This window comes from Muntiacus reevesi, chromosome 17 (genome assembly GCF_963930625.1).
Source record: "Muntiacus reevesi chromosome 17, mMunRee1.1, whole genome shotgun sequence".
In the NCBI taxonomy this organism is placed as follows: Eukaryota; Metazoa; Chordata; class Mammalia; order Artiodactyla; family Cervidae; genus Muntiacus; species Muntiacus reevesi.
The window spans coordinates 15,549,683-15,577,541 of NC_089265.1; the positions used below are offsets into that span (position 1 = coordinate 15,549,683).

Below are 27,859 nucleotides of genomic sequence, written 5' to 3' on the forward strand. Positions count from 1 at the left end.
GTACCTACGGTGTCCCACGAGGAAACGGTGGAGCTGCAACTTGTTCCGCCCGCGTCGAAGATGGCGCTTGATGCGTCAACCATCCCTGCTGCCCGGTTCCCTCCTTACGGGGGCGGGGCCTAGAGAGGACGGGTGTTTAGGGAGTGTGTGGTTTTGTTTTTCCCGCCCTTTCCCTCCTTCCCTTTGCTCTCACTATATTCGCGGAGAGTGAACGAGGAAAGGTCGGAAAAAATTTAACCAGGAGAAGAGCACAAGGCGAGAAACGACCGTGGCGTGAAACCAGTTCGAGGACGCGACGTGCACGTGGGCGGGGCCGGGGGCGGGGCCAGAGCCGCGGGGGCGGGGCTGCGGTTGCGGTCCATTTGCCCGCGGCGGCGGCGAAGCAGCAGGCGGTGGCGAGTGGGTGAGTGAGAAGCCGGCGTGTAGGTGGCTGTTTGGGCTTCGGTGGCGGGGATCGGGCGAGGGCGGCGGCGGAGGCTCTCTCAGGGCTTGGCTCCGCGGGTCTTCTCTTTACCCCCTTCTCCCCTGACCGAAAGCGGGCGTCGGGTTTTCCAGCCCGGCGACTAGTGCAGTTGCCTGCATCCGGGCCCCGGACTTTCCGGCAGCGGCGGTGCAGAGATAGGGGCTTAGGGTTCCGTCCCCTCTTCTGCTTTCCCGCCCGCAGTCCCCGAGCTGGCTCCTTCCCGGGGTCCTGGCGTGAGATCCGAAGAGATCGATCCGTCGGATCCCTGTGCAGCGGGCTCGAGGGGAGGGATCCTCGGGCACCAAGAGGCCTGGCCCGGGGAAGGCCAGAGGGCTGGAGGCGCGCGGCTGCTCTGGACCGAGTCGGGGTCCGAGAGAGGATGAAGCGGGATGGGGTGGGCTGGGATAAAACTACTGGCTTACAGAATTGTCTCGGTTTCGAGGTTTCTAAGGATTGCTGATGTCCTGGAGTTTGGGGCGGTAGTTCTAGATTGGGTTTTGCTCCCGTTCTGTGGTTCGTGACCTGTTTACTTCTCTTCTCCGAGATTGCACAGACTTAAAGGAAGTGACCATTATGATTTGGACATCCGTTGAGTGATGGTATCAGTTGCAGAAAGAAGTGCCCTGATTACGCGTCTGCTTTGACCATACAGGGTCTGATTGGCCCTGGTGCTCTCCACCAGGCTTCTGTATTCAGGAGACTGGGAGGTCATGCACTTGCCCGAGAGAGGTGGCCCTTTCCGAAACAATGGAGATTGTTAGGCTTTAGTGAAAACAGTCTGACTGTGGCCAGTGGATAAATTCCGATTCAGACTGTTCTCATCTTTCTTGTGATCCAAAGCAGGGGGGGTCAATCCATCTGCCATTTAAATTTGTACAAAGAGATTGGAAAATACTGTTATATCTTAACTGATGATCTTAGACGTTGGAGAACTTTTAAATTGATGCAAACGTCAGAGAAGCAGAAATATAATATATGGGAAATTAATAGCCTGGAGTCAGAATACTTGAAATACGATGGTGTTATGTGACACAGATAGTATTGTCGGCACCTTGTCAGTCTAGGAAAGCCTTGAGTCAGTTGGAAACTAGCATCATGATGAATGTACTCTGTGAAACACAAACAAGAGACGTGATAGATTGTACACTAGGCCGGAAGTAACCTGCCCCAGGGAACAGTTACATAGGAGCTAAAGGGCTTTTCCCCCCACCTTATAAAGTTAATAAAATAGTGTCTTTTTTTGTTGTTGTTGTTGTTTTCTACCGGCTCTGTTAGCAATCCAAATTAATTTTCAGTGAAAGAAAAAACTAGACTCCTATCTTTCAAGACTGCCCTTGGGCTCTGTTTTAATTAAGTAATTCTAAGGAGTAGTAGGTTAGCCTGCCTGTTTGAGAAACTGGAGCTGTGAGAGATGGTCAGATAGGGCTATGGTGAACTACACCTCTGAGTCTTGGCAAGTGTTGCAAACTCTTTTTTATCTGCCCTTACAAGAAGCTCAGTGTCAATAAAATCTGTCTGGGCAGGTCCTATTTTGGAAAGTGGGCTGTTATTAGGACCCTGCTTCTCTTAGGGTTGTGCGTGTGTGCTCAGTCACTCAGCTGTGTCTGACACTATGACCCCGTGGACTGTAGCGCCAGGCTCCTCTCTCCATGGAATTTACCAGACTAGAATACTGGGGTGGGTTGCCATTTCTCCGTCCAGGGGGTCTTCCCAACCCAGGGATTGAACCCAAGTCTCTTGAGTCTCCTGCATTGCCAGACAGCTTCTTTACCACCACGCCATCTAGGAAGCCCTCTCTTACGATTGTGAAGTCTCTCGGTCGTGTCTCTTTGTGACCCCATGGACTGTAGCCTACTAGACTGCTTTGTCCATGGGACTTTCCTGGCAAGGGTACTAGAGTGGGTTGCCATTTCCTTCTCCAGGGGATCTTCCCGACCCAGGGATCAAACCCAGGTCTCCGGCATTGCAGGCAAACCCTTTACCCTCTCTTAGGATTGGGAGGTAATAAACAGAAAGCATGATTCTGAGAAGCGTGGGCCTGATAATGGTTGAGTTCTTCTTTACAACAGCAGTAAGGGCCAACCAACTTTCTAAATATCAATCAGAGAAGTGATGGCTGATTTTTAGCAGAGGTTTAAAAAAAGCAAAACTTTAAAACTACCCCTGTACTAACAGTTTTAACATGTGGTAATTAATCTTTATGTCTGCATGTGTGGGATTATTTTCAGCAAGTATATTAGGTACACCCTCATGAACCCTGTTCTTTGTTAACAGGAGTGTGGCAAGCCACTGTGTCACCCAATTGGGATCCTGGCTTACCTCAAAACTTCTGTTTCATAACTGTCTGGTGTAGCCAGCTCTACATGTAAAAAGATATATTGATGAAAGACTCTTGATTTCAAGCCATTTCTGTATATATGGATTTTCTTTACCAAAGATGATGACTTTAACTGTTAGTAAATTCATTTTACTGCTCTTTAACTATACTTCTCTGTGACTTTAATTTCTTAAGTTATTTCTTCTAGTAGGATTTAAAGCTAAACAATTCAGTATAATCTTCATCCTTTATTTTCTTTCTGATGATACTAGCAGTAAGACTGAACATAGTTAGTGGCCTATAATAGAACAGTTTTCACAATCAGGTAAAAGGTTGTGCTATAATCTAACCAGATTTTGTTCCAGGGCTCAATTCCAGTTAAGGAAGTGTTTTTTATTTTCAATACAATGATGAAATGTTTGAGGGCAGTATTGCCTTTATGATTATTCACCTTTTTTATCCAAAAAGGAAGAACAAAAGAATATGTTACAGTATACTTGTATGGGTCTGTGTTTACTTAATGCATCTCCTTGGCCTCTAAAGTTTGCTGTTATTAATTATCTTAGCATCATTACAGTTTCTATTCAAATTACATTCCTATATTCTGTCATTGTATTTAAATGGTATCTGTAACAGTGGATTCTTTTTATGACTGAGTCATGTGGACTACAGGATCCTAGTTCCCTGACCAGGGATTGAACCCACGCTCCCTGCATTGGGAGCATGGTGTCCTAACCACTGGACCACGAGGGAAGTCCCAACAGTGGATATTTTAAGCAAGCTATATAACTTATACTGAGTGTAATCTCTAAAGTCTATTAAATTGATACAGCACATTTAAAAAACGTGAATATTTCCTAAATGAATTTCTAAAATAAAAAATACACAAGAACTGCCTTTGTGTTAAACCATTTCTGCACATATTGACAGTAAGGCATTTTGCCAAACGCTGTATATCCATTCTTGATATCATGATAAAAGTGCTCATACAACACTCTAAAATTAGAGTATTTTATTTTTTGCTTTTCATCAGTCTCTGAGCTCTCCTGACAAGGTGTAGAAAAAGTTCTTTATTTGAAGTAAAATGGTTTACTTTGACATGAATTTAGTTATAAATCAAATCTTATTTCTAAAGCAATGGGCAAAGATAGATATATCATAGCTCACCTATTAACTACTATCCTTTACTATTAGGTAAGACTTCCCTGGTGACTCAGATGGTAAAAGCGTCTGCCTGCAATGCAGGAGACCTGGGTTTGATCCCTGGGTCGGGAAGATCCCCTGGAGAAGGAAATGGCAACCCACTCCAGTACTCTTACCTGGAAAATCCCATGGACGGAGAAAGGAGCCTGGCCTACTGCAGTCCATGGGGTCGAAAAGAGTCAAACACGACTGAGCAACTTCACTTTCACTTTTACCATTATAATGAATAGATTCCACAATTTTAGACTTGCCTAAATGAAATTGGCACTGAATATGCATTCAGTGCATATTCAATTTTAATATTAGGCAGGAATGATTCATTTTGCATTCGTACTTCATTGAATGTACAGTTTTAGAGTGATTCATTGGAATGGGTTAAGATGTCAAAGTGGCAACCCACTCCAGTGTTCTTGCCTGGAGAATCCCAGGGGTGCGAGCCTGGTGGGCTGCCGTCTATGGGGTCGCCCAGAGTCGGACACGACTGAAGCTACTTAGCAGCAGCAGCAAGATGCCAAAGAGACCTGGATTCTAGTGTGACTCAGTGACCTTGGGCAGTTCACTCTTCTCTATTTTCTCAGTAGATTGAAAGGGCCCATCCAACCATTTAGTTAGTCCTCTACATGTTTTAAATAATTAAAGCTTTTTTTTACTTTAGCCATTTAGTATAGAAGCTTCTTTGTAATGATAAAATGCCATACTGCTTTCTTGAATAGCATATTAAATACATTTATTTCTTGAACAGCATATTAAATATACTTACCTCACTTTAAACACCTGTATTTGGCTTTAGTACCCTTGATGGCCAAAGAGTATGTTGAGAATAATCATGTGTGTTGTGTTTCCTCGTTTTCTCGTATGATTCCAGATTGTTGTGGTCTTACAATCTTTTGTCTTTCTTTTCTCTCCACCACCCCCCACCCCCGCCCTTAGCAGCTTTTAAGGTTTTCTACTCCCAGGTATGGACTGCCATAACAAAGTACCACAAACTGGGTGTTGCAAATATAATAAAGATGTATCCTGTCTCAATTCTGAAAGCTAGAAGCCCAAAATGAGTGGTTGGCAGAGGCATGCTCCTCTAAAGACTCCAGAAAAGAATCTTTGCCTCTTTTTAGCTTCCAGTAGTTACCAGCACACATACCTTGGCTTGCAGCCACATCACTCCAGTTTATTTTCATCTTCACATGGCCCTGTTTCTGTCTGCATGTCTCCAAAGCTTTCTCTCCTTGTCAGGACACCAGCCATTGTATTAGGACCACCCTGATCCAATACCACCTCATCCTAACTTGATTACACTTGTTTCTAAGTAAGCTCACAGGGGGTTAGGATGTGAACGTCTGTTTGGGGTGGGGAAGGACAGTCCAGCCCACGGCAGGTGCCATGGTCTCTAGATGAGCCCTCCCTTTCCTAGTTGGCTTCTCTTTCATTCCTATGGTTCAGGAACCAAATAGCCAATCATATTAGAATTGCAAATAGGCTGGCTACCCAGAAACAGTGAGGATCTATACAATGAGCTTTAGTATATAATATTTCACAGTAATGTTCAAAGACTTTTTTTAAGGTCATTATTTCGGATTTCTAAGTGTGTATCCTGATTATAAGTGGTAATTTACTACTGTGTATCATGAAGTTATCATCACATTAGCAAACACTTAATGTACACCTGTCATGTATAGTAGGAGACATGCTTTCACATCTTTTTGACTGGAGAGGAGAAAACCACATATATCTAAATCTTTTTTTTTTTTTTTTTTTTTTTTTAAATATTATTTTATTAGTTGGAGGCCAATCACTTTACAACATTTCAGTGGGTTTTGTCATACATTGACATGAATCAGCCATAGAGTTACACGTATTCCCCATCCCGATCCCCCCTCCCACCTCCCTCCCCACCCGACTCCTCAGGGTCCTCCCAGTGCACCAGGCCCGAGCACCTGACTCATGTATCCCACCTGGACTGGTGGTCCGTTTCACCATAGATAGTATACATGCTGTTCTTTCAAAACATCCCACCCTCACGTTCTCCCCCAGAGTTCAAAAGTCTGTTCTGTACTTCTGTGTCTCTTTTTCTGTTTTGCATATAGGGTTATCGCCACCATCTATCTAAATTCCGTATATATGTGTTAGTATGCTGTAATGTTCTTTATCTTTCTGGCTTACTTCACTCTGTATAATGGGCTCCAGTTTCATCCATCTCATTAGAACTGATTCAAATGAATTCTTTTTAACGGCTGAGTAATATTCCATGGTGTATATGTACCACAGCTTCCTTATCCATTCATCTGCTGATGGGCATCTAGGTTGCTTCCATGTCCTGGCTATTATAAACAGTGCTGCAATGAACATTGGGGTGCACGTGTCTCTTTCAGATCTGGATTCCTCAGTGTGTATGCCTAGAAGTGGTATTGCTGGGTCATATGGCAGTTCTATTTCCAGTTTTTTAAGAAATCTCCACACTGTTTTCCATAGTGACTGTACTAGTTTGCATTCCCACCAACAGTGTAAGAGGGTTCCCTTTTCTCCACACCCTCTCCAGCATTTATTGCTTGTAGACTTTTGGATAGCAGCCATCCTGACTGGCGTGTAATTTTTTTTTTTTTAACCTTAGAGTGCACTTTTTTTTTTAATTGAAGTATAGTTGATTTACAGTGTTATGTTTCTGTTGTACAGCACATGGATATATCCACTCTTCAGGTTATTTTCCCAGATAGGTCATTGCAGAGTATCGAGAAGAGTTTCCCGTGTTACGCAGCAGGTCCTTATTAGTTATCCATTTTAAACAGAGTAGTGTGTATATATCAGTGGGCTTCCCAGGTGGCTCAGTGGTAAAGACTCTGCCTACCAACGCAGGAGATGTGAGTTTGATCCCTGGGTTGGGAAGATCCCCTGGAGGAGGAAATGGCAACCCACTCCAGTATTCTTCCCTGGAGAATCCCATGGACAGAGGAGCCTGGCGGGCTGCAGTCCATGGGATCACAAAGAGACAGACATGACAGTGTGCACACACGTGTATATATCAATACCAACAGTTGTGTTTTTGATGGCTGACTTTTAAAATCGCTGAACTTGATCACTGGTTTTGTATGTCATTGTCCAGGTATCCCTGGAGCTTTCAGATAATGTGACAGTTGGGATGCAGTGATGTCGACCCTCTGCCCACCACCATCTCCAGCTGTTGCCAAGACAGAGATTGCTTTAAGTGGTGAATCCCCTTTATTGGCAGCGACCTTCGCTTACTGGGACAATATTCTTGGGCCCAGAGTAAGGCACATCTGGGCTCCAAAGACAGAACAGGTACTTCTCAGTGACGGAGAAATAACTTTTCTTGCCAACCATACCCTCAACGGAGAAATCCTTCGAAATGCCGAGAGTGGGGCAATAGACGTGAAGTTCTTTGTCTTATCTGAGAAAGGAGTAATTATTGTTTCGTTAATCTTCGACGGAAACTGGAATGGGGATAGGAGCACCTATGGACTATCAATTATACTTCCCCAGACAGAGCTGAGCTTCTACCTCCCACTTCACAGAGTGTGTGTGGATAGATTAACTCACATTATCCGGAAAGGAAGGATATGGATGCATAAGGTGAGTGGGTTTGGAACTTATTAAGCATGCTAACCTAGCCACTGAAAGTTTACCTTCCAATACATTTATTTCTGGCTTCTTAGGTGGCTCAGCGGTAAGAGTCCGCCTGCCAATGCAAGAGACTGGATTCAATCCCTGGGTGGGGAAGATCTCCTGGAGAAGGAAATGGCAACCCACTCTAGTATTCCTGGCAAATTCCATGGTCAGAGGAGCCTCTCAGGCTACAGTCCATGAGGTCACAAAGAATCAGACACAACTGAGTGGGCACGCATGCACACTTATATCTAATTTTTAGAAATTATATACAGTTAACTTCAAACAGGAGCTATTATTAGCTTCTACCATATTAGGTACAAATCAATCTAGGCTGATATTTGTCATTTCTAACCCTGGAAGGTAGGAGATGATAGCTCCACATTATAAACAGAAAACCAAAGCTTAGAGAAATTAAGAAGCATAAGCTTCCGAGTCTGGATTTGTCTTGCAACGTGTTTGACTCTGAAAGCTTGTTTTTGCATTGCTTGACCCTGTCTTTCACTCACTGTGTATAGTGTAAGCAGTTTAGGACAATTGTTTCATAAGCCTTTGCCCATATAACCTTTCGTCCCTTTAAGTTCTTTGCCAAGTTCCCAAACTTTTAAAATTAAGAAGTTGGACCAAATGGTATTCAGAAGATATTCCTTTCAATTTTGTGACTTGAGTTAGAGGAAATTATTGTTATCACCTAGATCCTATAGTTTAATATATAGTGATATTTATGTTTCCATATACTGTAATTCTGACACATGAGAAGAACAAATTTCATTCTTTCTGCTTTGCAGTTTGATACTGACATGGAAATCCAACTATGTTTCAAGGCGTACCTCCTTAATTCTCACATATATGAAAATAATTTAAAATCTAGCTCAGTATTCCCTAGATTCATCTTGATCTTATCCAGTTTGAAAAGTACAAATAATTAGTTTCTTTCGTGAAACTTTGCAGATGTTACATTGACTGTTTTTCTGTCAAATTACATTTTTAATTGCAGGCGAAAAGGGTGTTATTTTGTTTCGTATTGTCTATGAGAGCATGGATTTGTTGGCTGCTTCCCACCCACCCCTCTTTTTTTGACCCTAAAGTGGAAAGTATTTTTCCCATGAATTAAATTACCCAGGAAGATGTCTGCCATTTAACTGTATTGTGAGAAATAAACAAGTATCTAAAGGTTGTGGTTTATTAATTTTAATGAATTTTCTCTTGCTCAGGAGAGGCAAGAAAATGTCCAGAAAATCGTCTTGGAAGGCACAGAGAGAATGGAAGATCAGGTAAGGTGCAGATTTCTCATCCCTGGACAGAGCCAGACCCACCACTGAGGGCTGTATAAAGCTAAGGGGTGCTTCTGTTAAACTTCCCTGATGGCTCAGATGGTAAAGAGTCTGCCTGCAATGCAGGAGACCTGGGTTCAATCCCTGGGTTGAGAAGATTCCCTGCAGACTTTATTAGTTTGACAAAGCGAGCCTAAATACGAACAGAATCTTTATGGAGATAAATGGAATAACCTGGTTGAAAACTTCTGTATCTTAGACCTGAAGAGTTAAATAAATAAAGGATAATAAGAACTGCATCTACAAATTAATATTTTGCTACCTTTTTTCCATTTGCATAGGATAAGTTTTGGACAAGTTGCGCATAGTAAAAATTTTAAGTGCTATATATTAGAGTATTTTTTAAAGGTATTGCTTCTTAAGTATTTCCACAGAAGTAGTTGTAGCAGGAGAGTGAGTACCCTAAGATATCTGGGAGTACACACACAGGTCTAGGCATAATACTTCTTTGAAGTCTTAATTGTATCTTTAAAACTCTTGCAATTTTTTTTTTAACTCTTGCAATTTTTTTTAATTGGAGGATAATTGCTTTACAGTCTTGGGGCAGTCTCTGCTGTACAACATGAATCAGGTATAAGTTTGAATATGTATATATCCCATCCCTCTTAAGCTCCCTCCCCACCCACTGCACCCTTCTAACAGGGCACCACGGGAGGCTCCCTGTGTTACGCAGCAGCTTCCCACTAGTTATCTATTTTACACATGAGAGTGTGTGTCTGTGTCAGTGCTCCTTTCTCAATCTAAACCTCATGCAGTTTACAGTTTATTCTGTGATATATCTATTTGTTTTACTATTACGGTTTGCCATTAGTATTCCTTACCTTCTTACCATTCTGGCTTCTGGTGGTATCAAGTCTCTAGGAAAACATCCCATGTTTATCCCATGGCTTTGAACATCCTTAGGGAGCAGGCACCAGGTTTGAGAAGCATGATTCCAAGGGTATGGCTTCCCTCATGGAAATTAATTACAAAGCATTTCAACCCAGGGCAGAGATTTTCTGAAGGGAGATCTCCCCCCCAGAGAAACTGTTCTCTGCTTTTACTCTCATCGCCTCGGGCCACCCTCATTGCTCCTCTGAAAACTCCAGTGTAAACAAGCCTTCTCTCTGGTTCTCTTTGGGATGCCTGAGACAAATGGTATTTTAAGCAATAACTTTTTCTACAAATTTGTCAGGATTTAGGAACATAAACAAGGCAAATACAAAATGCTATAAAATGACCTTCTTTACAAAATTTATATGTTTATACTTTTGTAAATAACATGTACAAAAGTCAGAAGGAGGCAGATATGGGGAAAGGTCTTAGACTTACCAAAAAAATGTTTCCCTTTATTCAGAGAAGCCTGGTTTTCCTTGCAGGCAGTAAGAAGTGTGCCCAGGAATGGGGTGACTTTCACCAGCCTCTAGATGTACCTTCTACTTACGGAGGAACTAGTAGAATTATGTCAACATAATGAAATTTAGAACCCAGTAAAACTCTACGTTTTCTGGGATTTTTTTCAAACCAGAAATCTGTGCTTATGAAGTTGACAGCTATTAACGTTAAGGTTATTTCTCTTCTAAGACCTCTTAAAAATGTTATCCTCCCCTCTCTGTGTCAGGAGGAAATTATACTTGGGCTTCCTTGGTGGCACAGACGGTAAAGAATCCGCCTGCAATGCGGGAGAACTGGGTTCGACCCCTGGGTTGGGAAGATCCCCTGGAGGAGGGCATGGCAACCCACTGCAGTATTCTTGCCTGGAGAATCCCATGGACAGAGGAGCCTGGTGGGCTACATACAGTCCATGGGGTCACAAAGAGTCAGACATGACTGAGCGACTAAGCATACACATACTTGAACAAACAGGAGGTTTTTAAAGGGGAACTTTCCTGCTGAGAAACTCAAGACATTTTAGAGCCTCTTCTGTGCTCAGCCATCTAGTATTTGTTGTTGTTAAGCCTCAGTGAGAATCTCCATTTGCTTATGATGATAAATGTCTGAGATGCTGTGTATAAATAGTATATATGCCTACACCATGGGGTCGAAAAGAGTTGGACACAACTGAGCGACTGGACTGAGCTGAAAGGGAAGGTATGTGCGTAGTCACTCAGTCATGTCTGACTCTTTGCGCCCCCATGGACTGTAACCCACCAGGCTCCTCTGTCCATGGGGATTCTCCAGGCAAGAATACTGGAGTAAGTTGCCTTGCTCTCCTGCAGGAGATCTTCCCAACCCAGGGGTCAAACCCAGGTCTCCCGCACTGCAGGCGAATACTTACCGTCTGGGCCACAAGGGGAGCCCAAGAAGACTAGAGTGGGTGGCCCATCCCTTCTCCAGGGCATCTTCCCAACCCAGGAATCGAACCAGGGTCTCCTGCATTGCAAGTGGATTCTCTACCAGCTCAGCTACCAGGGAAGCCCCAAAGGGACGGTATTCTCCCATAATTATCCTTTCTGAAAAGGGGTTGCCTGATAATTGAGTTCTTGCAAATCTCACATCATGTGGTTACAGTGACTTTATTTTGAGCAATAAATACTATTTGACAATGATATATAGTCTAAAACAAGTTTAATCATGCTAGTTTTAGATGCTTATAGCTGTCATATGATAAAATTGTTTTACAAGGAAGCAAATTTAACACAAGGTCAATCATTAGTCTTTTTGAATTATATGTGTTGATTGTTGTAATTATAAACTGAGATTTTAAAAATTAAAAAGAAAAAGCAATGAAGGTTTTATATTCATAGGTTACTACAGGATGGAATTTTTTTATAATAAAACATCCTGAGTGATACAAAGGGGCCTATGACTTAGGATACCGTATCATATTTAAATTCTAAAGCAACTTAACATGATATGGGGCTCTGAAAACTAGGTTAAGTCACTCAAAAAAAGGACTGGTCGTAGGAATGCAGAGTTTCTACTTCAAATAGGCGTGTAAGGAGCTTCAGTTCAGTTCAGTCGCTCAGTCGCATCCGACTCTTTGCGACCCCATGGACTGCAGCATGCCAGGCCTCCCTGTCCATCACCAACTCCCAGAGCTTGCTCAAACTCATGTCCATCGAGTCAATGATTCCATCCAACCATCTGCTCCTCTGTCGTCCCTGTATCCTCCTGCCTTCAATCTTTCCCAGCATCTGGATCTTTTCCAGTGAGTCAGTTCTTCACATCAGGTGGCCAAAGTATTAGAGTTTCTGCTTCAGCATCAGTCCTTCCAATGACTATTCAGGACTGATTTCCTTTAGGATGGACCGGTTGGATCTCCTTGCAGTCCAAGGGACTCTCAAGAGTCTCCTCCAACACCACAGTTCAAAAGCATCAGTTCTTTGGCGCTCATCTTTCTTTATAGTCTAACTCTCACATTCGTACATGACTACTGGAAAAATGATAGCTTTGACTAGACTGACCTTTGTCTGCAAAGTAATGTCTCTGCTTTTTAATATGCTCTCTAGGCTGGTCATAACTTTTCTTTCAAGGAGCAAGCATCTTTTAATTTCATGGCTGCAATCACCATCTGCAGTGCTTTGGGAGCCCAAAAAAATAAAGTCTCTCACTATTTCCATTGTTTCCCCATCTGTTTGCCATGAAGTGACGGGACCAGATGCCGTGATCTTAGTTTTCTTAATGTTGAGTTTTAAGCTAACTTTTTCACTGTTGTCTTTCACTTTCATCAAGAGGCTCTTTCGTTCTTCTTCACTTTCTGCCATAAGGGTGGTGTCATCTGCATATCTGAGGTTATTGATATTTCTCCCAGAAATCTGGATTCCAGCTTGTGCTTGATCCAGCCCGTCATTTTGCATGATATACTCTGCATATAAGTTAAATAAGCAGGGTGACAATATACGTCCTTGACATACTCCTTTCCCGATTTGGAACCAGTCTGTTGTTCCATGTCCAGTTCTAACTGTTGCTTCTTGACCTGCATACAGATTTCTCAGGCGGCAGGTCAGGTGGTCTGTTATTCTCATCTCTTTAAGAATTTTCCACAGTTTGTTGTGATCCACATAGTCAGAAGCTTTGGCATAGTCAGTAAAGCAAAAATAGATGTTTTTCTGGAATTCTCTTGCTTTTTCTCTGATTCAACAGATGTTGGCCATTTGGTCTCTGGTTCCTCTGCCTTTTCTAAAACCAGCTTGAACATCTGGAAGTTCACCGTTCATGTACTGTTGAAGCCTTGCTTGGAGAATGTTGAGTATTACTTTGCTAGTGTGTGAGATGCATAATTGTGCAATAGTTTGAACATTCTTTGGCATTGCCTTTCTTTGGGATTAGTATGAAAACTGACCTTTTCCAGTCCTGTGGCCACTGCTGAGTTTTCCAAAGTTGCTGGCATATTGAGTGCAACACTTTCACAGCATCATCTTTTAGGATTTGAAATACCTCAACTGGAATTCCATCACCTCCACTAGCTTTGTTCGTAGTGATGCTTCCTAAAGCCCACTTGACTTTGAATTCCAGGATATCTGGCTCTAGGTGAGTGATCTCACCATCATGATTTTCTGAGTTGTAAAGATCTTTTTTGTACAGTTCTTCTGTGTATTCTTGCCACCTCTTCTTAATATCTTCTGCTTCTGTTAGGTCCATACTATTTCTGTTTATTGTGGCCATCTTTGCATGAAATATTCCCTTGGTATCTCTAATTTTCTTGAAGAGGTATCTAGTCTTTCCCATTCTATTGTTTTCCTCTATTTCTTTGCATTGATCACTTAAGAAAGTCTTCTTATCTCTCCTTGCTATTCTTTGGAACACTGCATTCAGATGGGTATATCTTTCCTTTTCTCCTTTGCCTTTAGCTTCTCTTCTTATCTCAGCTATTTGTAAGGCCCTGTCAAACAACCATTTTGCCTTTTTGCATTTCATTTTCTTGGGGATGGTCTTGATCACTGCCTCCTGTACAATGTCACAAACCTCCATCCATAGTTCTTCAGGCACTCTGTCTATCAGATCTAATCTCTTGAATCTGTTTGTTACTTCCACTGTATAATCATAAGGAATTTGATTTAGGTCATATCTGAATAGTCTAGTGGTTTTCCCTACTTTCTTCAATTTAATGTAAGGAGTTTAAATATAATCATTTCATGAAATGTGAATGCGGGGATAAGTTTTGTTCTTAGATTGATCTTAATTATGTGATTTTAAAAACATGTTTAGCTAAAACTTTATAGACATATGACAGTTTCATCTGCCTCTGTAAAAGTTTGTGATTTCAAGATGGGCAAAACATTTTGCAGGAGTAACGGTGGCCGTGAATACGTGCGGGAGCCACCCCTAGTTGAGGCACTTCACACGTGCGGTGTTCTCTATTGAGTTTTCAACTTCCTTCTATAAACTGCAGATTCTAAAATTACATTTTTGAGATGTAAGCAGTCATAGTATAACCTTGAAAGAACACTAAAGAAACTTGTCTTCTTTACTGATTCTTAAAAATACATGCTATGACTTTGATTTGGGTAAATTATACCTTATTATGTATATAGAGATTGAGTATTGACTCAAGCTTTACTACTAGTTATCTACTGAGAATTTTAAAGCCTTTTTACGCTTGTCTTTCCCCATTTTTAATATAAAATGCGTCGATGATCTTTGATTAACAAGAGTTCTTATATCTCACAATAAAATTGCAAAGGAGATTGTTTCTAAATTTGGTGTGCTGATTTAATTATTGCATATAAATGATAAACCAATGATTCCATTCTGACTAAAAAAAATTATTCCTGGAAGAATGAAAAGGAGTTTTAAATAGCACATAAGACTTTTAGAAATAGAAAGGTTTGGGAGTAGACACTGTTTGAGGCTGTGTTTGAATGTATGTCCTTAGGTTCTCAGTCGTGTCCAACTCTTAGTGACCCCATGGACTGTAGCCCACCAGGCTCCTCTGTCCATGGAATTTTCCAGGCAGGAATACTGGAGTGGGTTGCCATTTCCTCCTCCAGTGTTTGAATGAGTTATCAAGTATTTCTGTTAAAGGGTGTTATTCTTTGCTTTCAGTTTTTGATTTGTTATTGCCAACTTCCTCCTATATTGTGTGGTTTTCTTCACCTCATTTTACTTTTTTGTGCAGGGTCAGAGTATTATTCCAATGCTTACTGGAGAAGTCATTCCTGTAATGGAACTGCTTTCATCTATGAAATCGCACAGTGTTCCTGAAGAAATAGATGTAAGTCCTCAGTTGTCATGTTAAATCAGAGCAATGGTACCATTTATTAATTCCCGTAAGTTATATTACTATTACATATATTAGTAATGTTCTAATTTTAGTAGTACACATTTTTATCATACATATCATTCATATGAATTATGAGCCACTTTAACAAACACATTTAAAATCCTGAATTTAATGGCCAAGCAGAGACTTTTTGGTTAGCAATAGCAGTTATGATAAATTTATTTAGTTAAATTGTCCACTTTTGTATTTCCTAGAAGTATGAGAATTTCAGACCTTAGAGAGTCAATCAGTGTTTAGGGCAGTACTTTTTGTAAGAAAGCAGTGTACAGATCACTAGCTGCTAATGGAAGTTCCCTTATCTTCACTAGTGTGATTTCCTTAATCACTCATTTGTTGAGGACATTAAGAATTACACACGATAGAAGTGAAGAGAAATCTTTAGGCAGCTAATTGAGCTGCTTCCTGACTTTGTAATTAAGATTTGTTTCCTGATTGTGGCAGCTGAGAAGAGGAAGTAGCTCTTGTAAAAATGACTGCTCAACCTGTCTCACCAGCTCTCGCGTCATTTGTTCTGCAAGTTTCCATCGGTGACGCAGATTGTTTTATGGGGATTTGTGATGCTCAGAAATGAGGGCCATGTGTCGTACTGAACCTAGACTTCAGAAAACTTACGTATTAAAATTGTTATTTCAGCGTTTTGTTAACAGCCAGAATATTCTTTTTTTTCCCTTTTGGTGCATTTTAGATAGCTGATACGGTTCTCAATGATGATGACATTGGTGACAGTTGCCATGAAGGCTTTCTTCTCAAGTAAGAATTCTGTTTCTTTTCATAAAAGCTGGATGAAGCAGATGCAGATCTTATGCTCACCTGTGACAAGACTGGGAAGGAAGGGAATAATAGGAAAATGCCTAACTAGATTATTCTAGGCTTGGCAAGTCACGATTGAATTATTGCTTAGCTCTGTGTTCCTTGTTTACTTATTACATACCTATGATGCATTTGATGCGACTCTTTTTAATGTTTAAGGAAGCGGAGTTTCCCAAGTGTCTAGATGAGAATTCTTGGACCTTTGTCTGGTTCTGGTTTCTTGTTTTTCTTCTCATCAAAGAACGCTTTCTAATTAAGTTGTTATACTTAGGCCTAGAAAAGAAAATTCGATTTGTACTGATCTTTTCCATGTCACAGTAGATTTTAGAGGGTGAGCTCTAAAATCAGGCATCCTGGCTTGCAGCTGTGTATCCCTGAGCAAGCGACGTGAGCTCTTCATGCCTGCATTTCCTCATCTATAAAATGGGACAATATTACCTACTTCATAGGAGTGTTGTAAGATTGAGTGAGATGAATCGTGTTGGGCATTTAAAAGTGCATGGCACATATGGGCACATAATAATAGCAAATAGCTAACACTTTCTATTTATTTATTCTAAGAAAAATGATAGTAACAATGATAATGGCCAGTATTTACTGAGTGCCTGCATATTAGTCCCCTAAGTGCTCTGCCTGCATTTATAATCTCATCTTCTACTTGCATAATCTCATCTTCTACTTGAGTGTTTCTTTTTAATTACAGATTATCATGAAATTTTGTTTTAAAAAATGAGGAATGAAAGGATAAAGTCCTTGCTTTTATGTCTACAGTCTTCTCCTCTAGGTTCATGATGGAGTCTTAAAGGCCTGTGTTTAACCTCAAAGCCTTACATGGCTGGAATCAAGCACTTTAGTCCTGATTCTGCTCAGTGTCAGCCACTCATGATATTATTTTTAACATCATGTTAAAATGATGTTATTTTTTAACATTTGACTTTAAACAAACCACTTTAACCTCTTTATACCGCAGTTTCTTCCACTATAAAACAGTGATATTTTACTAACTGCATTGTTTTAAGGTTCAGATAGAATCTGTGAAAGGCATGTGGTAGAAAATGCAGAGTACTATAGAAATAAAAGATGGCATTATGATCAAAACTTTGGTGTCCATCATTTAAAGCTATTCAAAGTTTTTTGAAGTTCACTTGTCTTTTTTTTTTTTAGTTTGTGAAATTATTTTACAGTCAACACTTTTTTAATCCTTTTTTTTTCTTCAATTCACAGTGCTATCAGCTCACACTTGCAAACTTGTGGCTGCTCTGTTGTAGTAGGTAGCAGTGCAGAGAAAGTAAATAAGGTAATTTATTTTGTAATCCAGCAAATGATCTGATTTTTTAATACTGCTAATGTATGTGGATTGTTATTTAAAGGTTAGGTTGCAATCAAGGTGATCTTATAATATTAGGAAGCAATGTAATCCGACCAAATTACTGGGACACCCTATGGCAAAAATAAGTTTAAAGTAAACTATCTGAAAAGGAAGTCATTTATCAGTTTCATCATGAGAATTTATAAATACTAGTCTCAGTATTGTATAAATGGTTTTGAGAATATTTTAAAATCAGATGTTTTTAAAAATATTTGTCTTCTATTTCGTGATGTTATCTTCAATGTATATGAAGATAGCCATGTTCTTTTGGTACTAATTCCAAAGAAATGGTATCCCATCATTCATCTTGATTTCATTACCTTGCTTTTCCCTCTAAATCTTCCTTTTAGGGAACTATTGCTAGTTAGTGGTCATTGGAGGTTTTGTGGCAACATTTGTGACCACCTCCTTTAGTGATATATGAGTTAAAGAATTCATGAACCTTTCCAAACATGAGGTAGTAAACTAAGGGGTTTTTGTACTTTTCTTCACTGATCAGTAATTGGAAAGAGATAAGTGTATGTAGCTTATCAATTTAAGCAAACCTAATTTTTCAGGTTTTACACAAGAAATATGTTAGGAGTGATTATTTGCTTGACAAATAATTTCGTAATTTTTTTTTTCTGTGATAAGTTGCAGACTTACCCAACCCTTGATTTACCAGAATTATATTTCTGATATAATCATTTATGACAGATTAACCTACCTTTTATTATATTATATCTAGTGGCTTATTATTATTTCTGCTGCCCCAAGAAGGTAGCTTTCAGTTCGTGTCCTACAAAGCTTTCAGGTTCCATAACCCTTCCCAGTTGCTTCTTGGGAAGATAAAACCTCAACGGTTGGGGTTCTGTATTTTACATTTTTCTTATCTACCATCCTCTTTTAGCTTAATAGCTTCTCTTTTATCTTTTTAATTTGAGGAAAAAAAAAAAGGTTGCCACCACTAGTTTAAAAACCACTATTTTAATGTAAAAACTTTGAATATAATCTGAATTCTGAGATAGTTACATGACTTTTTATTTTTTCCTAATAGATCTATGATCAAATCTTGTCAGAATGATAGGTTTCTAAACCCCAACCAAATAGATTGCTTATTTCAAATTAAATTTGATAGAATTAATTCTCATTCTATTCAAGGATTTAGAAACTCTTTGATATTCATTGTGATGAGATTTCACATATAGAACTTTTAAACAGAAGATATAATTCTGCAAACTGCATTTAGTTTTCTCATCCAAATTATTGCTGGGTGGCTATATAATCACTAATTATATTAGGTCATTATTTCCTCATATAAGATTTGGAATAAGGTTTCCATGGTAAAATAAGTTTGAGAAAGTCTGCATATTGTATCAGTCACCTAGAGAGTCACAGTGTGTATTCAAATAGTAATGGTTTTGAGATACCATACAGTTAACTTTACTAACATTTTCCAAGCTTATTTGGCCACAGAATACTTAGTTAAGCAACAGCTGTTATATCCCATAGACTATTCCAGGTTACTGAGAAATACTTATTTCTCAGAATAGGTTTTATTGAAAGTAACACCTGAAATTTCTATTCAGGTCTCTTTCCTAAGCAAACTAGTGGCCTTTTTATCCATATTTTAATGCTAAAATATTTTCATTTTACAGATAGTAAGAACATTATGCCTTTTTCTGACTCCAGCAGAGAGAAAATGCTCCAGATTGTGTGAAGCAGAATCATCATTTAAATACGAGTCAGGGCTCTTTGTACAAGGCCTACTAAAGGTACAGTTTCCATTTATCACAAGTGAAACCAACCCTTTTAAAATCATGTTTGAGATTCTTTATAAATATATGTTGAACATTAGCATTTAATGTGTCTTGTGTTTGTATGGTAAGGAGATGATTTGCTTTTCACAGGTCTGAGCATGGAGTGTATATCTTATAAATTTATAGTTTGTGTCAGTAAAACATCACAGAATAGCTTTCTTTGTGTTTCTATTTGGTTTCCCATACCTGTCTGGTCTCAGGATTTTTTTTTTTTTTTAATGTGCTTGAATCAGTTTACACAGCTAAAATGGGAATATTTCTTATTTATTGAACAATTTGAATTTTTGTGTTACCATTTTATGTTTTATGTAGCACCTTCATTTACTGAAAAGAAAATGTTAAGCTGCTTCCTATCTTGAAAAAGTGTATAGGATTTGAGTGGTTTCTGTATATCAGTGTGTATGTATATATAAGAAAAAATTTATTTTATATTTTTTCTTTATTTACTTGAGTCTGATTTTCAAGGAGCAAAACAGATAAATATAAATTAATAATTATTTTCAATAATTATGGGAAATCCTTACTCGATTTATTGAATCTATTATTGATGTTTCGATTATCATCAGAGATATGAAGTAGATTTCCTAATGATTATGTGAGTCTCTCAGAGTGATTGCTTTCTTGAGGATATAGGCATAGTAAAATGAAAGAAAAAATACTAAAAATTGTTGCAAGTAAAAATTATATTCAACTTTTACATTTTTTTTTTTTTTTTGATATTTGAAATACATCTTTATTCTGATTCTAAATGAAAAGGAATGGGAATGACAGTAACAAACAAGATTCCACCTCTCAATATTGTCATGTGACCACAGCAGTCTTATATTTGAAACTCAAGGAGGAAACAAGTGTGTTCCAAAACACCTAAATATGCAGGTCCAAAAAATGAAGGTATTTTTTTTTAAGTGCCACATTCACTCCAAAGCCCATCCATCTCCTTCAGCATCCAAAGATTAAGCACATGTTCTGCTTAGCTATATAATAAAGTGGCAAACACGCTGCACCACTGACATCACAGGACAGTTGCCTATAAAACTAGACTTCTGACGCTGGGCCCCAGCTTCACTTTCTCACAGGTCACCATCTTCATCCGGGAGAGCAGTTGTCTGAGCAACCTCTAAATCGTGCTCGTACTGGGCTGCCAAGGCTGGGTCCATGACCACCTCTGGCGGGGCAAGAGCAGGCATGGCAACAAACTCCAAATTAGGGTCTCCAATCAATTTTCTAGCAAGCCAGAGGAAGGGCTTTTCAAAGTTGTAGTTACTTTTGGCAGAAATGTCCCAGTACTGAAGATTCTTCTTTTGGTGGAAGACAATTGACTTTGCCTTAACCTTTCTGTCCCTAATATCCACTTTGTTGCCACACAACACAATTGGGATGTTCTCACACACTCGTACCAGATCTGTATGCCAGTTAGGCACATTCTTATAAATAACTCTTGATGTTACGTCACACATTATAATGGCACGCTGAGCTTGTATATAATAGTCATCTCTCAGTCTACCAAATTTCTCCTGACCAGCTATATCCCATACACTGAACTTAATAGGTCCTCTGTTGGTATGGAACACAAGAGGATGGACCTCCACACCCAAGGTAGCTGCATACTTCTTCTCAGATTCACCAGTCAGATGACGCTTCACGAGTGTAGTTTTTCCAGTACCACCATCACCAACCAAAACAAGTTTGAACTGAACTTGGGGTTCTCCTTGGGCAATCATCGCAATGTTACTTCCAGAAGCGTCTCCGCGCCCATCTGACTCCAGCTTTTACATTTTCAATAGTATGCTTGCTCTGAGCTCGGAATAATATTGTTTAAATACAGAAACTATTAAGGGAAACTCATTTTTTATTTGATATGTACAGATCTGAAAATTAGAACTTTACCCTATCAAAGGCATAATGAGGTACTTGATACTTTTATTTGCTCAGCATCTTCTCACTTATTGTATAATTTTATCCATTAAAGGGACCTATACCAAATGCATAGCAGAGAATTTGAAACTACAATTTAATGAAAACATGTTTGTTAAGAATTTTCCATGCAAGTTTAAATTGTATAGCCTTTTAGAGCATACTTTGATATTATAACAGTAGGTACTTGTTATATGGCAACTGACTACCCAACTGACTATACCTGCAAAGAAGTATACTTACTATAAAAAATGCATTTTCAACTGATACTTAACAGAACATATGAATAACCAAGAATATAAAAAGTCACTTCTAATCTCAGAATCCATTGAATAACCCCTATTAATATTTGGCATATATCTTTCTGGTCTTTTTCTTCTTCTGTATTTTTTTCATATCTTCCCCTTTCCCCACCAGAAAATTAGATTATACTCTTCATGTTCTAAGCTCCTCTTTTCACAATATATTATGAACATCTTTCAGTATCAACACATAAACATTGGCAACTTAATTTTTAGCAGCTAAACAATAAATTACTTTCATTTATTTAAATGAATAAATATTTATTTCCCTTTTTGGATGCTCAAGTTGCTTCTGATGTTTACTATTTAATCCAGTGCTATAGCATACACGTCACTCAAACTTGACACACAACCATGATTCATCTTCTGGGATAAATTTCTAGAGCTGAACTTGCTAAGTGAAAGCCAGTTTTTTAAATTAAAAGATAATCTTCCTATCTTTTGGTGTAAAAGACAGTTTTCCCTTCATCCTGACAGGATTCGACCGGAAGCTTTGTGCTTCCCTTCCGGCAAGTCATGTACGCGCCTTACCCCAGCACGCACATCGATGTGGACGTCAACGCCGTCAAGCAGATGCCGCCCTGTCACGAGCACATTTACAATCAGCGTAGATACATGCGCTCAGAGCTGGCAGCGTTCTGGCGAGCCACTTCAGAGGAAGACGTGGCTCAGGACACCTTCATCTACACAGATGAAAGCTTCACCCCTGACTTGTACGTCGTGTCCTGCTTTCCGATGTTGTCATTGAGCAGTATTAGCGAACTGTCCTTTATGAGTAGAAACGCACAATCCAGTGTTTAAAGGGAAGGCATATATTAATTATGCTCGAAGAAATCTTTGGTGAATCAAGCATTTTTTTTCTTCAGTGTCTATTTTTCTTAGTATGATTGTGTTTGCCATAAGCTAAGTTAGATTAGTCCTTAAAAATAAGTACTTAAGTACTTAATTAACAGGTATCCGTTGAGCCCCTAGTTACAAGGTGCTAAGGTCTGTTATTCAGTCGCCGAGTCGTGTCCGACTCTTTGCCACCCCATGGACTGCAGCACGCCAGGCCTCCCGTCCCTCACCATCTCCTGGGGTTCGCCCAAGTCCATGTCCATTGAATCAGTGATGTTACGGTTAGTGGTGGCCACCCAGACAGCCCCAGACCCAGGTCCTTCCTTTGCTTATAGACTAGTGTATAAAGGTCATTAAGAAGCTTATGTATTAACTAAACGAAGGAGGTATTGCTAAGTCTTTTTTTTCTTGATATATATAAATATAAAATACAGCAAAACTGTGAAAATACATTAACAGAGCATTCTTTTATATTCTCTTGTATTGTGTTATTCATTTCTTACCATAAGGTATGATCGGTAAATTAACAGAGAAAGTAATGATAATAAAATGTTGAATGTGGACCCAACTAAGGAAAAAAAAAAAAGAAATCTGAACTGTAGAACACTTAAATAACTGAAAAAACACTGAAATCAGGAAAATAAATTGTTGTATACCATCATGGTTCTCTGTACCCGGCACATAGAATGTGCTCGGTAAATACTGACTAGTAAATAACCCAGGTGTGAGTGGATACGGCAGCAGTAAAATTGGAGCAAGCAACCCTATCCTGTGTCTTACGGAAGAATTTTGAGCTGAGGCAACAGACTTGGGACGCGCCAGTAGTCAGAGCAGGTGCGCCCCACAAGCACAGCAAAGGAACACCGTGTCCTAGAATCCGTCTCATGTGTCTCTGGGTTCAGAAAGGTGGCTTCCTCAGGAAGCAGCTCTTCCTGGCTGTCCATTTTTTCTGTTTTTTTGGTAGGTTGCTGGAGAGCTCTTTCAGGGGAATTTGGTGAACTTTATCTAAAGTTCTGGAATTTTTTTTTAGAGGAGATACATGTATGGTTTTAATATGTCTTACTCATTTTAGCCAGTTGTGTTGGCTTCGCTGATTTGACAAACTTTGATGAACCACCTGTTCTTGTTTTGCTGATCATAACAAAGAATGTCATGAACTTTGAAAAAGTGTTTTCAGCTGTTAATTTTCTAAACATAAAGTTATCCAAAAAATAATATTTTCAAACTCTAGATTGATGTATTATTAACTTTTATGTTTTACGGACATATTTTACTTTTCAGTTTATTTTAAGCAATATTACTTAATTTTAAGATATTTTAAATTTTAACTCTTAAAAATAATTTCACTCACTGCCTAAACATGAAAAATCAGTCACTGAATATACTCTTTTTATGACACTTTGCTTCATCTAATTCCCTTTTGACCAAGACAATCAAATTATAAAGTGTTTAGAACACTAGACTTAAATAGCTAAATTCTCTCTCCAAAGCCAGAAAATGGGTGCTGTCAGTATCCACACTGGCCACCAGTTGAATAGCCAGTAATTGTGAAATGCTGATTTTTCTTTCCCCTTTTCTGAGTTTCCTTCTTCTGTAGTAGGGAACACCCAATTCCCTAAAACTAGGAAGTTTTAGGTACTTTGCTATTTACATCTGCATACACATCTTTTTCTTGCTACTTCAATCAGGTATATGATGATCCCTACTATTTTGTTTCTTTTCAGTTAAAAATTGCTTACCTTAGTAAATGTTGTTTTACCCCTCTGACTTGAGTATAGCCTAGTATCCCAGTAAATTCCTTAGCGAAGTAGAAGGCAGGAAAAGGGAGGGAAGAAGAGAAAGATCAAAGGGGGTTGGGACCTGGGAAATAGACAGTCTTTTTAAAGTGCCTACAATATCCTAAGTTGTATGGTAAATGAACATTATCTCAGGTGTGAATTAGAACTTAATTTCTGACTCTGCTCATTGCCGACGTAGCTAACATTTTCTTAGGTAGCTGATTGATGTTCCTCACCAGATGATGGACTGGTGGATGCAAACCTAGTGGGCAATCATCTGTGTGTGTTCCTTATTCCCACTCGAATGTTTCCTAACATTCATCCTCTTACTTTTTTTCTTCTGAAACTGCTTATTAGGAGTTATTAGTACATGAAGTTAACCTTTTATTTTGTTTTGGTTTTTAATGGTATTGGTGTATACTTATTTTTGTTGCTGTTTTATGTTTTTGAGATGGCAGGAATTGGTAGTTGCATTTACCAATTGCCTAAGGCTCTAAATATTTTTTTATAAGGTGAGGTATTAAAATACATTGATAGATACTGTACATACCCTTCCTGGGACTGCTTACACTATTAAAAAGAAAATAATTACATTGTGGCCTGACAGACTCCAGTAATAGATAAATGTATCCTTGAGTTAAAATGAGTGTATTAATCTATTTTATTGTATTTCCAAATCTATTTGTTGTATTTTATTATATTTATTTATGTAATTCTTATAAATATGTTTATAATCCCATTTCGAATAATTTAGTTTGGTTGGTATGAGAGGTTGTGGAAAAACAGCTTTGTATAGCCATGTCAACATTTGGTCTGTTTTCTTCGTAGGAATATTTTTCAAGATGTCTTACATAGAGACACTCTTGTGAAAGCCTTCCTGGATCAGGTAAGTGTTAAACCTGAGATTGTCAGAGTGAATGATATGACATGTGTTCTGTTTCAATATTATTCCACAACGCCTATAGAATTAGCTCCTTTTGTAGTTTTATCTCTTGATTTTTCTAAAGTGTCAAAATTATTTTTCGGCTGAATTATTTGCGGAAAGTAGTTTGTATGTTAACAATTGAAGATGCAGCATCCCCCAGTTTAGATAATAACTTCTAAGCACTAATTTATAACCCAAGGATGTTTTCTTTTAGTGAAGGGACGTTTTGTACAAATGTTGTGTATTTGCCTTAATTAAGCAAAAAATGTTTTTAAGACTTACTTAAATGATAGCATCCTTAGTGTCTCATTTCTTTGTAAAAGATCTATGTTTTAAAGAAAATTTTAGATTATATGAGTCTTATGTCTTAAAATAGAAGGACTTTGTTATGATATCACTCTAAGGATCAGGCCAGGAAACAGTTGTCATAGATGTAGCTTTGAAATAATATAATCCTTGTTAACTAGAAATTTTGGATCCAGGTCTGTGTAATCTGTGACATATTGCAAAGTTCAGGGATAATTCAAAGTCATGTAATTCCATGCTTCCCAAGCAGAAATAAAATTGTTCTACGACTACCCATGCACCCCCACCCCTCAAAACAGAAAAATATGAATATCTCAAAACCATAGTGTAAGCACAGCCCAACCTCTAGGAGCTCCAGTTTTATTTGAAGATGTAGGCAGAGAAAAGCTAAAGTAACACAACCAGAAGTAACCTATATCATGATTTTTAATAAAAATAAATATGGTTGTAGTCTAAGGTAGAAGGACAATTTTGAGTCCATTCTTAAAGAGGAAGCAGAACTGTCAGACCGCTCCAGTATGTCCATCTATGGAGACGATTGGGAGAGCTGCTCAAACGCGGGTCACCTGCCAGGCACCACCAGCAGAAACATGCTGTGGGTAAGCAGAACGGGAGCAAAATATTTATGAGCATGCTTCATTTTCCTGCAGGTCTTTCATTTGAAACCCGGTCTGTCTCTCAGGAGTACTTTCCTTGCGCAATTTCTGCTCGTCCTTCACAGAAAAGCCTTGACGCTAATAAAATATATAGAAGATGATACGTAAGTCAGTCTCCTCCATGGAAGAAGAACCTTCATTAATTGCTTTCATTTTGTCCCCTTTGGACCTTTTCTATCTTATAATTTCTCTTATATCATTATTTGTAGGCAGAAGGGGAAAAAGCCCTTTAAATCGCTTCGGAACCTGAAGATAGACCTTGATTTAACAGCAGAGGGCGATCTTAACATAATAATGGCTCTGGCTGAGAAAATTAAGCCAGGCCTCCACTCCTTTATCTTCGGAAGACCTTTCTATACCAGTGTCCAAGAACGAGATGTCCTAATGACGTTTTAAATGTGTAAGCTGTTACGAATGTTTCGTCACAATCATAATTGCTGCTAAAGTAGGTCGGTGATGTTGGGAAAGGTGACTCCCTCGGGTCATGCTCTAGAGCCCTACTTAGCAACAGCAGTTAGTTACACTACAGTTGTCAAAAAAGTTTGTAAGGGATGTCAGGGGTACAGTTAAAATAAATGCACCTTTTCCTGGATGTGCTGTCTTAGGAGACAGACTTATCATGTTTACAATTATAGTAAATAGTATTGCTGTCTTTTAAAGATGTAGGATATAAACTTGACCACAACTGCTGTTTTTTGAAACTTAACGATTCATGGTTTACAAGCATCAGAGTGATATCTGAGTTAGCTTTCACAGGCATAAGACTAGTTGACTTTCCATCTCTTGATGTTCCTTGGTATGTGGGATTACTGTAGTACTTTTACAATCAGCTACAAATCAGAGTATTTAGATTCTTTCAGCTCCACAGAAGGAAGGTAGCTTGAACATAGATTAAGTTTTAGAAAGAAAATATTGCTCAAGCATACATGTTATTGAAATCAATTTTAAGATCCTACTTTGCAGACATACTCCTCGGCATTCAGTCTGGGTAGAAACGTCAGGCACTGTGTATAGACCCGATGATGGTGAACCACAGTCAGCGTGGTTTTTTCTGTTTGTTTGTTGAGCTCTGTCACAGAAAATACAGAGAATTGGATTTTAATGTTTCCATAGTTATTGCCAACTTTTCCAGTTACTTTTCATTATTTCTGAGCCAAACTGAAATGTGTACCTCCTGTGCCTTTTTTTTCCCCCTTGGAAAATGTAATCACTTGGAAGAAGTTCAGATTTCCCTAGTCACTCATTTTTATCTTGTTTTCCTCTTGTATAGTCTTGCTCTGATTTAGTAATCATTATAACTCAGATTATTAAATGGAATAGAAAAATATTCACTAGTAAGGTTTCTTTTCAAGAACAAGAATAATATCGTCTTCCTTAAATTTCTGCCCATGTTTTTGGAGTTGTTGCCATGTCTCTTTGCCTTCATCATACGAGGACTAGCAGGAGAAACTTTACTGACCTGCTGTTTTACTAGGTGCTACTTTGGCAGAACTAAGTGGTCAATTTCTTTTGTTTCCTTCCTGTGTTTGGACCATTGTGCTAGCTATAAAATACCCAATTAACCTAATTCTGTGCTAAAACAGTATTGACAAAACAATATACACAAGCATAAAATATATTTTTATTTAAAACTGTGGAAGTAACATAAAAGGGAAAGATATGTATAAGAAAGGGAGAAATGTGATAGAGCCCCTCCACCCTTGCCCACTGAATTGAACCAGAACCAACATAGGTCCTACCAACCTTTCCCATCACTAACAGGAAAGGTATAGAATTTTTAGACCCACACTGAACCTGATGAGGGATGCTATGGCTCAGTCATGAAACAGTGTACAGATACCACCTTGTTGAACCCCGTATTCAGTGCTGTTTACTTGCTAGAATATTTAAGTGCTAATTATTTTCTTCTGCTCATTTATTGTACTGTTGTTTGGGATGCAAGTTGTACAGTGAAATAAGTTATTGAAGCATGTGTGCACATTGTTATATGTCTTTCCTCCTAGATGGAGAATTTTGAATAAAATGT

At 38.9% G+C, this 27,859-nt stretch overlaps 2 protein-coding genes across 3 annotated transcripts; one reads left to right on the forward strand and one right to left on the reverse strand.

Moving 5' to 3' along the window:
- Positions 1–341: 341 nt before the first annotated feature.
- On the forward strand, positions 342–27,387 carry C9orf72 (C9orf72-SMCR8 complex subunit). 2 transcript variants are annotated; one of them, XM_065908197.1, is made up of 11 exons: positions 342–403; positions 7,078–7,565; positions 8,813–8,872; positions 14,973–15,068; positions 15,823–15,887; positions 17,172–17,244; positions 18,954–19,070; positions 21,809–22,044; positions 24,775–24,832; positions 25,828–25,937; positions 26,043–27,387. In XM_065908197.1, exons 2-11 carry the CDS (start codon positions 7,122–7,124, stop codon positions 26,227–26,229), a joined length of 1,446 nt encoding a protein of 481 aa, XP_065764269.1. In that variant the 5' UTR covers positions 342–403; positions 7,078–7,121; the 3' UTR covers positions 26,230–27,387. The 2 variants fall into 2 exon arrangements, with proteins under 2 accessions (XP_065764269.1, XP_065764270.1); XM_065908198.1 differs by having other exon boundaries at positions 358–422.
- LOC136148550 (GTP-binding nuclear protein Ran-like) lies at positions 19,698–20,947 on the reverse strand. Its single transcript, XM_065908170.1, has one exon. It carries the CDS (start codon positions 20,834–20,836, stop codon positions 20,186–20,188), a length of 651 nt encoding a protein of 216 aa, XP_065764242.1. The 5' UTR covers positions 20,837–20,947; the 3' UTR covers positions 19,698–20,185.
- Positions 27,388–27,859: the final 472 nt, after the last annotated feature.

Coding starts and splice junctions, on each gene's coding strand:
- LOC136148550 (XM_065908170.1), bottom strand. CDS start 20,836: ATGATTGCCCAAGGAGAACCCCAAGTTCAGTTCAAACTTGTTTTGGTT.
- C9orf72 (XM_065908197.1), top strand. CDS start 7,122: ATGTCGACCCTCTGCCCACCACCATCTCCAGCTGTTGCCAAGACAGAG. Junction 7,566..8,812: donor GAAGGATATGGATGCATAAG/GTGAGTGGGTTT, acceptor TCTCTTGCTCAG/GAGAGGCAAGAAAATGTCCA. Junction 19,071..21,808: donor TTGTACAAGGCCTACTAAAG/GTACAGTTTCCA, acceptor TCATCCTGACAG/GATTCGACCGGAAGCTTTGT.